The 11,838-nt window shown below is 50.2% G+C and overlaps 1 protein-coding gene across 1 annotated transcript; it reads left to right on the top strand.

Annotated features, from left to right (window-relative positions):
* Nucleotides 1–4,361: 4,361 nt before the first annotated feature.
* Nucleotides 4,362–9,272, top strand: FAM110B (family with sequence similarity 110 member B). The gene has a single exon (XM_089899137.1). It carries the CDS (start codon nt 5,164–5,166, stop codon nt 6,274–6,276), a length of 1,113 nt encoding a protein of 370 aa, XP_089755263.1. The 5' UTR covers nt 4,362–5,163; the 3' UTR covers nt 6,277–9,272.
* Nucleotides 9,273–11,838: the final 2,566 nt, after the last annotated feature.

The following is an 11,838-nucleotide window of genomic DNA, read 5'->3' as shown; positions in this document are numbered from 1 at the left end:
GGACTCTCGTCCTGCCCGGAATGTAAAGATCAATTAGGCGTTAATTGTCCGTTTCTCTTTACCAGAAGCACATGGCCCACGGTGTTTTCTATGATTGAATCTTAAAATCAAGAGACACCACACAGAAATCTGGGTTTGCTGTGTCAACTGTGAAAGCCATTCCCCGCGGCAGCCCCGTATCTGGAGGCCCCTTCACACAGGCCACAGCCACCGTGATCCGACTGACCTCAGAGGCACCGAGGCTCACGTTGCCTGGGTTACAGGAAATTGGCTTTAAGCCTTTTTCACATAAACTGTGTGTACGGCGGCTCACTTTCTATCCCTCACTGCCCCCAGGGTTGTAAATGCCCTGAGACCAGCGTGCTGGGTCTCCCCAGTGCCGCCCGTCAGCCCAGGTCCTGGTCTCTACCTAGCTGCCCCCATGAGCAGCTGGCAGATTTGAAGTTAGACGGATCCAGGCCACCTTGGTTTGGGAAGTTTCAGTTCTCTGGGACTGCTGTTTCCATGTCCCAAAGCCCCAGACTTTTACTCATGTAAGAGACAAGACACATTCTCCGTGCCAGCATCTAGCACCGACTCTGATGCTCGCTGGTACAGGGGTGAGATTCTTTCCATTTCCTCTTGCCACTCAAAGGCTGGACCAGCTTCCCGGGCATCACCTGGGGTCTGGTGAGAAATGCAGAGTCTGGGGTGTCCAGCAGATCCCCGCATGCACAGGCACATTCAAGCTTGAGAGGCATCCCTAGAGCCAGCAGGAGTCACCGTGTCTTTGCCCCTGTGTCCTCTGCCCCTGGCTGGCTCTGTGCCCCATCAGCCCTCCCCATGCAGATAACATGACCCCTCTGGCCCTGGTCCTCCATCGGGAAGGAGCTGCTGGGGGAGCTCTGCCCACAATGACCCCCCAGGCTGCTGTTGAGTTCATGTTGCCCTGACTCAGAGGGTCGCTCTGTCAGTCCTGCCACATTTTTTTCTTCAATCCGTTTTATGCTTTCATGAAATTTTTAAATGGATATTCAGTGGGGTAGAATGTAGGCAAAATGGTCTGTGAATGGAAGCTTCCCTCAGGCTTGTGTTCTCTCTCCTTAGCCCTCCATCAGGGATCAAGTAGGGCTGGATAATTACTTCTGTTGATGAAACCTCACGTGGCTGAGGTCGAAGTTTTCTGAAACAAGATGAAGAGGCATAGAGGCCCCTTCAGGCCTGCTCCCACCAATGCCCAGGACTGTCCTGATGTCAGGGGCCTGGGCAAGGCTGCCATCAGCAGAGGACCGTGTGCCTGGTGCTCCCTGAACACAGGCCATGGTTATCACATTTGTGACATCATGATGTAGCTCCAGGTTTCCAGGTGTCTTGAAAGTACCTGGTCTGCATCGCACCAAAGTCTACACTCCAAAACTCTGGGTGGGTCTGTACAGCTCCGTCCCAGCCAACACTGTTTGAACATCAAAAAGCCAAAGAGCAGGGCTTCCCTGGTGGCGCAGTGCTTGGGAGTCCGCCTGCCGATGCAGGGGACGCGGGTTCGTGGCCCTGTTCGTGAAGATCCCACATGCCGCGGAGCGGCTGGGCCCGTGAGCCATGGCCGCTGAGCCTGCGCATCTGGAGCTGTGCTCCGCGACAGGAGAGGCCGCAACAGTGAGAGGCCCGCGTACTGCAAAAAAAAAAAAAAACCCAACTAAAAGAGCAGAAGTTAAGGATTATGTCACAATTAAGAGAAGGAGCATCCTTTGCCACCTTTATTATTTTTGAAGTAGTGCATTGGCTAAAACAGGTAGAAAACATCAACTGTACCGTATTATTATCCTGTAGCACCCAACCAGTTCCTACAGCTTTTTCCGTGGCTTTCAAGCCTTCTAATAAGACGCTTTCCTCCCCACCTTCGGGAGTTTAAATTAGAACTTTTCAGCTGTGACCACGGTCATTTCTAAACATCAGCAGTCTGTTGACAGTTATTAGGGAAATTGGGAATGACAAAGGAAAGACAGACGGAAGAGGGGTAGAATCAGAAAGGAAATGGAGTGTAAATTAGTTACAAATGATTACTGTTTTTCTGGGCTTCCCTGGTGGCGCAGTGGTTGGGAGTCCGCCTGCCGATGCAGGGGATGCGGGTTCGTGGCCCTGTTCGTGAAGATCCCACATGCCGCGGAGCGGCTGGGCCCGTGAGCCATGGCCGCTGAGCCTGTGCGTCCAGAGCCTGTTGCCCCACAACGGGAGAGGCCACAACAGTGAAAGGCCCGCGTACCGCAAAAAAAAAAAAAAAAAAAGTTAGTTACAAATGATTACTGTTTTTCTAACACAAACTCTCACGCTGGTTCTGTGTCTAGTAACTGCTTCCTCAGGTGGATGGCGTGCACAGTGGGGGTGCTTGGAGGGGCCGTCCTCTGGCTCTGGCCCCTGTTCACCCATTCTCAGGCCTTCTTTTCTGTGAAGACAGAAAGCAGGGCGGAAGGAAGACGAGCTTCCCGGGAAATGCTTCCTAGAAAGTAGCCTGGGAGTCCTTGGTCCTGAGAGTGCAGAGAGATGACTTTCATTTCGTTCTGAGCGGCACCAAAGTCCCCCTGGACAGACAGCTCGGCACACTGGAAAGTCGGTCAGTAGCGGTGGCCGTTTGGGGCTTCCGGTCCTAATACGATGGAATTCGAAAAGAACAGGGTCGTGCGGGCCAGCGTGAGCTTTACCGCCAGTGACCGTCACGTGATAACTACACCTCATCATGTGAAGAGCCTTCTCCTAAGAACAGTGAATGCCGGGAGCATAGAAGAGTTCACAGGCCAGTATTCCCATGGGCCTTTTGTGAAACTGGAAATAACTCACTGGTCCTTAGCCCCTCAGGGCCACGTGCTTTTAGAGGGAGAAAGACTAGAGGGAATCTCGTCCAAGCACTCCTGTCACAGATGAGGACCGAAGGCCCCAGGGGAAGGGGTAGAGGCTCTACCTCCTGCCACCCACTGGGCGATCTTCCCACTTGCTGGAGGTTTGCCCTTGTCCTTAGGCGCAACGGTCACAGGCACAGATTTACGTGGTGTCCTTCACTCTGCCCCTGAACCTTCTGGCACTGTCCCCTCCGTGGACACATTTTGGAAGCTGCAGAAGTAACCAGTGAAGATGTTATATGCGCTCGGGAGAAACAAGGCCTATCCTGGGGGCTCTCAGGTGCCCTGGGGGTGATCCAGCGGGGTTGCCTCAGGGCCCGGGCTCCAGCCCCCTCCTGGAGGACCAGGCTTGTCCTCCGGGTGAGATGTACCCAGGGTAGTGGATGAGCAGACCTGAGGATCTGCAGAGGAATCCTCACTCCTCCTCTGGTATTTCATTCAGAATATGTTCAAAGAAACAATCTTACTTCATCTTCATGAGAGGAGGTGATTTTTTCAACTAAATGGAAGTATCATTAATAGAACCGCACAATTAAAAGAAATCATTACGGAGGAATTACCTTGGGGCTTCTGACATCTTGCATAGGAAAATATTTTTATTAGAACGAATCCTTTTGCAGATTACCAAAATGGTCTCTAACAAAACACGACGATGGGTGTACTTAGAGATTAAGAGTTTTAAAAGATGTGAAGGAAAAATATGAGCCCCCGGCCCCAAGCTTATTTTAAGACACTTCATTTTCTTCCCCTGAGAGCAGATCATTTCATAGTGATACCGCTTTATTTTGTAAATTAGTTATTTGACAAGTTAGTTGACTACATTATTCTCTTAACACTCCTAGTTACAACCAGAGGTGCTGAAAAGGTCTTTCGCCAGTGCTTTGGAAGGCTGATGCGTGCATCAGTGCTCTCTGCCAGCAGTGACGGGCAGAGAGGTGGTTGGACTTCAGAGGGCTGCAGAGACAAATGTTTCACTGTGTTATGCTCTAAGTAGAAAGCCTCCCTCAAGATTTATATTGGGAGTATTGATGAGTGTTTCCTCATAGTGGGCTTGGGTGGGGGATGAGGGAGTCAAGTTGTTCAGAAAGCCATAAAATAAGCCCCACGAATGCTTCCCTATTATACAAGTTTTCCATAAAGTAACATATTTAGGTATGATTGACACCTTAAGATTGTCTTCTTAGTTCTTTAGGGGATCTGGGAAAATACATACCACAAAGGAACTTGATTCTGCTCATTGTGTGAAAAATTTGTGGAGCATTTATAATCAGAGTTTCTATTTATATGGTTGATCTAGAAGTATTGCTAGGCTTTTTGTTTGGTTTTTGTTAGTTTTAGTTAAAAAATAAGCCTGTGTTTAATGGGTTGAACTTCATACACATTCCATGCGCAGGAGAATGTGTTTTCAAATATATTGGTTGGCAAAAATAAGATAAACATGTTGAGTTTTTAAAAAATATTTTCGTGTCTACTGCCGTTTCTTGCCCATCCTTTCAGTTTTTGAAGAGTTGGGTGCTTGTTGAAGTGTTAGGAGAGATTGATAGAAGTCTGAAGGTTTGCTTCATTGCAAAAGAGGCATATTAGACGTCACCGATGCTGTAGCCTAAAGCAGCAAAGGGATTCTCAGGAACCCACTGGCATTTCATGAACTGGGAACGACCCGCATTTCTGCACTCGTCTAGTGTTTCCGGGGTTTGGGTATAAGTGATGCCAGCCGGGCGTGATCGGGAGGCGGGTCTCCCCGCTGGGAAGGCGGCGGGAGGAGGTGGCGCGTGGGAACCCTCTGCCGCTCTTTCTCCGAGCGCGGGGCGCGGGCCTCGTGCGGCCGCCGGGATCGCCTCCCTCCCGGGCGGGCGGCGGGGTGCCCTGGGGCGGGGGCGCGCGGCTCCGCCGTTGCTGCAGCCGTGATGTCACTCGCCCATCCTAACCCGCGGTTGGTTGTTGTGTGTTTCAGCTCTGCCTGCAGTCGAACACAAAGACCTGGAGGAGACTCCCACATCCTTCGGGGAGGAGAAAGGAGGCGGCGAAGCAGCTGAAAGGAACTTGGGGCTTGGGGCCTTTCCGCACCGGGCGGCCGGCGAGGCGGCGAGGAAACTAAAGCCACGGGGCGGTGAACGAGCCGGGAGATGAGGCGCTGCCGCCGCTGCTGCTGCTGCTGCCGCCGCCGCCGCCGCTGACACTCGGTTCCGGACCGTCCGCTGCCCTTTGTGCCGCCCGCACATGTGTCTGCCCGGCGCATCCGGAGGCGCGCAGACGAGCATCCACCACGGCCGCCGGGGAGAGAGCGCCCGCCATGCCCACGGAGAGCCTACAGACAGGTAGCATGGTGAAGCCGGTCAGCCCCGCCGGCACCTTCACGTCGGCCGTGCCCCTGCGCATCCTCAACAAGGGGCCCGACTACTTTCGCCGGCAGGCGGAGCCCAACCCCAAGCGACTCAGCGCCGTGGAGCGGCTGGAGGCCGACAAGGCCAAGTACGTCAAGAGCCAGGAGGTCATCAACGCCAAGCAGGAGCCCGTGAAGCCGGCCGTGCTGGCCAAGCCCCCCGTGTGCCCGGGCGCCAAGCGCGCGCTCGGCAGCCCCACGCTCAAGGGCTTCGGCGGCGGCGCCAAGAGCGAGGGCGGCGCGCCGCGCGAGACCCTGAAGCTCGAGATCCTCAAGAACATCCTCAACAGCTCGGAGGGCTCGAGCGCGGGCTCAGGCCACAAGCACGGCGCGCGGAACTGGCCGGCGCCGCGCGCCGACGCGGCCGAGCTGCACCGGCACTCGTTCGCCGAGTCGCTGCGCGTGCGCCCCACGCCCGGCCGCGGCAGCCCGCAGGAGGGCGGCTCGCACGTGGGCCGGCGGCCGCTCGAGCCCGCGCCCGACTCCTTCCTGCACGTGTCGCACAGCTCCTCGGACATCCGCAAGGTGACGGGCGCAAAGCCCCTGAAGGCCATCCCCTGCAGCAGCTCCGCCCCGCCGCTGCCCCCCAAGCCCAAGGTCGCCGCCCCGGCCGCGGTCAGGTCCCCCGAGGCCGAGGCGGCCGAGCCGGCCTGCGGGGTGGGCCGGAGACCCTCGCTCCAGCGGTCCAAGTCGGACCTGAGCGACAGGTACTTCCGGGTGGACGCCGACGTGGAGCGCTTCTTCAACTACTGCGGACTGGACCCCGAGGAGCTGGAAACCCTGGGCATGGAGAACTTCGCCCGCGCCAACTCCGACATCGTCTCCCTCAACTTCCGCAGCGCCAGCATGATCAGCTCGGACTGTGAACAGTCTCAGGACAGTAACAGCGACCTCAGAAACGATGACAGTGCCAACGACCGGGTGCCCTACGGCATCTCCGCGATCGAGAGAAACGCTCGCATCATCAAGTGGTTGTATAGCATCAAACAAGCCAGAGAGTCGCAGAAGGTGTCCCACGTGTAAGAGGAAGCGCGCGCAGCGGAGGGAGGGGGGTCTCTGTCCGTGCCTCGGCAGTCATGGAGGTTGTGAGGTCTCCTTGCAGTGTTGTGAGCTTCTCCACTCTCTTTGTGTTGCTTGTTGTGCAATGTCTTTCAAGTTGCATGCCCGCCAACATGGGGACTGACCTGGCGTCCTCGGCCACCATCGCTGCAGAACCTGGCCGATCGCTCGCCATCCGCCAAAAGTCCCAGGCCAGATTCACACTAGGGCTTCAATCTTCAGCAAAACTGTTTACAAGGAAAACGGTATACAACTTCTTCAATATTTATGTGGTTCCTGTGTTTTTATATCCCGCGCTATGGTGTCTTAATTAAAAGTTTTATCCACTGGCTTTTAAGTTGGGAGTAGCATCTTTTTGAAATAAAAAAAAAAAAAAGCCAATCTGCCTACACTGGAGACCGAAACAGTGGGAAAATAAATGGGGTCTGCTTACCAAACAGACAGTGACTGACCCAAGAGAGAACCGGGCTGGGCTTTCTGAGGAAGAAAGTGGGGACCCTGGTGTTAATCATGTAGGTATTGACATCCGCTCATCACGTACTCAAGTAAGGGTTGGGGCGGCGGTGCTATGTACGTTTTGTGTCCGATTTGGTGTGTAAATGTTGGTGGTTCTGTGTAATGCTGACCCCAAGGAAAGACAATCAATGAAGGTGATTAAATCCGGAGGTTGGGTGTTGGCGGGGTTTGTTAATATTGTTCTGATTTAGGTTGATTCAGAAATTTCCACTGTTAATCTTTTGACAGAATGGCCACCCTAGAGCTGATACTGAATGTCTTTTGTTTTCTTTTGTTTGTTTTTTGGTCAAGAACTAATCCCATGCGGATTCTCTTCCCTCCCTTTGTTGTTGTTGATAAAGGGAGAGGGGAGTGGGGCTTGGGCAGGTGGGAGCTATCTGAAGACATGAACACAAACGGAAATACCAGCCATATCGGTATAGAGCCTCCCATTCACAAGTCAATACCTTTGGTAGCTGAACCAGATCTGAGCAGCACGACCGTGCCCTCGCGCATATGTTAATCCGTCAGGCTGTGGACCTTTGTTACGCTCTAGGTAACGAGAAACACAACTCTAGGTAGCTTTAAGAGCCTGTGGTCCCTAGAGCTGCATATCAGCTTGTTCCTTTTCCCCATAACCTGTCCTCCAGGTGGTCTAGTTAGGAGTCCGTCAGCTGCTGTAGCAGAGAGGTCCACCTACAGTGCCCAGCTTCCTTGCTCTTGTAGACACGCTCTGGAGCTCCCAGCAGCACTGCCTTAGGCTTCATCAGCTAATAGGACACTTTCTACGGTGTAAATGCTGTAAGACTTTGTACATACTTCAATTGTTATGAAGAAAAAAAGAAGAAAAAAAGGAAAAGTTACTCTAATAAATAGCTCTGGTGCAGGCACTCATGGTGGTGGTTTCTTTGTCCCTTCCTTTGCTCCCTCCATGGAATTTTCACCTTGGACCGTGAGCCAGAAGCAGATTTTCGATGGTCTTGAAGGAGCAGCATTTCATTAAGTTATTTTCGCCATGACACAGTTATTCTGAACAGCCGTGTTCTGCATTGTGTGCGTTTTGCTAAAATAGTTGCATCGAGGTTCCTAAGATACGCTGCTGCCGCTTTACTTAGTTCACACTTTCAGCATTTTCATCTTTTCTTAAACATCAGAATTTTTCACATCTTCCACCAAACTCTTCAGTTGTAAATATTTGTGAGTTCTGACGGTAGAGACATACTTTTGAAATGTATAGCCTTGTTCTTATTTGTACAAGTCCAATGTCATTAACATTACATGTGTTCAGACACTGGTCCACTCATTCATTCATTCATCCATTCCTCTTTCAAAGGGGCGTTCGTTCAGTGATTCCCTTTTCAGGCCTCACCGTTGACCTGGGATGCTGTGGTCAACAACACAGTGTTGCCTCAAGGAACTTAGATTTTCACTTTTACTTTAAGAGAAGAATCATTCCTCTCAATGGACATGTCTTACCTCCTGTTATTAGGACATTGAGTATTCAACAGGTATTTAATGAATCAAGTTATTTGAAGATTAACATTTCTTTTAAAGTTCCATATAACATGTAAAAGTAAAAGAAAGGATTATTTTTAAAGTTTCAGAAACAAACGATATGATTCCCAACTCTTACCGTTCACAAACGTTTTCCTTTTGAAAATCAAATTTGGTTCCATGACTCTCCACTGGTTTTGAATTTTTTTGGTTCTCTGCTTAACTTCTAGTTCAACTAGAGCTCTACTTTCCATAAGAAAGACTTTGAAATACTGCTCTGAGTGGTGATAGTACAATGCATTCAAGATAATAGGATGAAAGTTTTATATTTTTATATACACACACGTTTTTTTCCCTCACCATTTGGATAGAAATGTGGCCATTTAAAATATTCACGGCTTAGCATTTATATATCCATCTCTTTCTGGGGCTATTGAAATACTAAAGATAGATGTTATTTTCCTAAGGTAACTGGTTTTGGGGGGAGATGAGTACTTGACGAATTTAATATCCCTGCCTATGCTGATTTTGTTTGAATCTCCCAACACTTCAAAACCACCTTTAATCTGTGTTCCAACAGAGCTATAAATCACCCCACTATAGTTCAGTCTAATCTTCTGGGGCCTCTTTATACCATGGACAAATGTGAGGCTTTGGGTTCCTATGGAAGATGGGAGTTCATTATTTTCTTTTTGTTCTTGAAATTAGAGTTTCTATAAAGGACAATTTCAAATGCTTAATATTAAATCTTGAGAGTAAGACATTTCCTAATTGTGAAGTCCTCTTTGCAAAAGGCTCACTTTTGTAGCTCATGGGATTAAGTATCTTGAGTGTGTGTGTGTGTGTGATGATACTTTGGTGTGAATATACGGCTGTAATATAGTTCAGCCCACTTTTATTACCCCACACAGTGCAGAGTGACACAGGATTGCACTAGATGGCTCTGGAGACTGGTCGTTTCTTTTTTCAAACCACCATGTCTTAAGACAGTCCTCCCGTATCCACTGCCTCTGCCATTGCCATAGTTCAGGCTCTCATCTTCTCTTAACTGGACTGTTGTTCCTAGAACTCTCTAACTGGAATTCCCCCTCCCCACAACCAGCCTCTTCTCATGCCATTTCATGCCAGGGATATCAAAATCAACTCTGACGATGTCACTCCTCTATGCAAAAACATCCTCCAGCTTGAATAAGTCGCTGATAGGATAAATCCTAACTTTTTGACAGAGAAAGTCGGGCATTTCCCTCTCAGACCTCATCTTCTGTGTCCCCTTCAGCCACCCAGCCTAGGCCTCCAGGCTCCAACCAAAGAGAAGTTTCCACTGGGGACGTTTTACCACTGCATCCGTGACCTATGGCTGCGTAACAAATTTCCCCAGTACTCGGCAACTTAAGGCAATAAATATTTATTACCTTGGTTTCTGTGGATCAGGAATCCTGGAGTGGCGTAGCCAGTTGGTTCTGGCTCAGGGTGTCTGGTTAGACTACAGACAAGATGTCAGCCAGGGCTGCATCATCTGAAGGCTTGACCAAGGCTAGAAGATCTGCTTTCAAGACGGCTCACATGGTGTTGGCAAGAGTCCTTGCAACACGGCATCTGGCTTCCCCCAGAGGGAGTGACCTGAGAAAGCAGGGAGGAAGCCACAGTGCCTTTGGTGATCTGGCATCCTAAGTCACACACCTGCACCGTGCCCAGCTCATCAGGAGAGTGTAAATGCAGACACACTCATGGAGAGGAGAATGAGGCGCCACCTTTTAAAGGAAGAAAGATCAAAGAATTTGTGGACTTGTTTTAATATCACCATTACTGCTGAGTTGCCGTAGCTTTTCATTCTGTGAGGAATGCTTTCTTCTCCCTCCGTGGCCTCACAGACTCGACTGTCAACCACTGCGATATTTTTGAGTTTCAACATTGCCTTTTCAAGTTAGATGATCATTTTTGTCATGATCACCATGGACCCAGACTTTCCTCGACTGCATGGGTGCCTTTGTGTGAATTTTGAGACAGTATACTTTCCTCAAAACATTTTATCTTCTGCCCTAGGGAGGAAGGGGGGAAACTGTCCTAATAAATGCACAAATCTCTGATGGTTACAATGTGAACTATGGCCCGAGAGTCAGGCACAGAAGCCCAAGGTGTATAGTAGATGCTTAATAAGTGTTGATATTTTTAAGCTATCACATTTAAGTCCTATACTAGTTACACTATAAATGTTATCACACTGAACCCAAGGTGATAATTACCGACCCATTTTAGAGATGAAGAACCTCAGTTCCATAGAGATTAAGCCCCTTAACTAAGATCCCAGGGGAAGTAAGTGGCAGAAGGGAACCTGAACTCAATTCTGTGGTTGCTGCTCTGCACTCCCTACAGCCCAACTCAAGACAAGCACAGGTGGACTGAGTGTGTTGTACTAAAAACCAAAGCGCCCTTAAATTCATCTGGATAATTTTATCTGCCGCCTGTGTATACAAGCATATCTCAAACAGTCAGATTTTCAGCAATTTCACTCTTACCCAAATGGTAACCAATAAAATTTTAACAAAGACTTCAGCCCACTGAGTTCAAAGAGACAAGGCTATAGAATCGCATTCTTTCATTCTTGAACGAGCCATTTTGAAGCCCGGTCCTTTCTTTTTTGATCAAGGACTTTGAGAAGGGCAAACAGTGGAGGGAAAGGTCTGGCCACGATTCAGCAATCAGGAAACACGTTTTGACGATTCGGTGAATCAGCATCGCTCTCCTGTCCCAGCCTTGGGGATGTACACAGTGTGTACTGACCAGAAGATGCACTGGGGAAGGAATATATAGGTGAAGGGTGCTCCAGAGGAATGGAAGAGATTCTTCACTGAGAAAAGATGACTCACCTCACCACGATTTTTTAAATATAAATTTATTTATTTATGGCTGCGTTGGGTCTTCGTTGCTGCGCACGGGCTTTCTCTAGTTGTGGCAAATGGGGGCTACTCTTTGTTGCGGTTCACTGGCTTCTCACTGTGGTGGCTTCTCTTGTTGTGGAGCACAGGCTCTAGGCGCGCGGGCTTCAGTAGTTGTAGCTCGCAGGCTCAGTAGTTTTGGTGCACAGGCTTAGTTGCTCCACCCCATGTGGGATCTTCCCGGACCAGGGCTCGAACCTGTGTCCCTTGCATTGGCAAGCGGGTTCTTAACCACTGTGCCACCAGGGAAGCCCTCACCGTGATTTGTGAAAAGTCCACCCTCCTTGTCCACTTAGCCCTAGAAGATGACAGAGAGTTCTGCCGGCTTCCACTCTGCTGTCCATGAGCTGCCACGCCAGGGGCCAGAGGCTCGGCGGCTACGCATCTGGCTCTGGACAAGTCAGGTGCACAGAGGGTTTCTCAGGTGTTCATCTCACGCCCTTGCTTTGGCAGAAACCCAGCAGAAGGAAAGTCCAGAGGGAGAGGGACCTCCACAGCCCTTTGGAACCCCCTTCCTTCAATAACTGAGACCCATCTGCCTAAAAGTTTGCCTCCACTCCCTCATCCGTGAAATTCGAGGGAACCAGCTGATGTGTGTGTT

Source organism: Delphinapterus leucas, chromosome 17, assembly GCF_059928025.1.
Source record: "Delphinapterus leucas isolate spDelLeu-1000000601 "Yukka" chromosome 17, BTC_Dleu_Yukka2, whole genome shotgun sequence".
Taxonomy (NCBI): Eukaryota; Metazoa; Chordata; class Mammalia; order Artiodactyla; family Monodontidae; genus Delphinapterus; species Delphinapterus leucas.
Note: the sequence above shows the minus strand (reverse complement) of the source record. Positions and strands in the feature narration are given on the sequence as shown.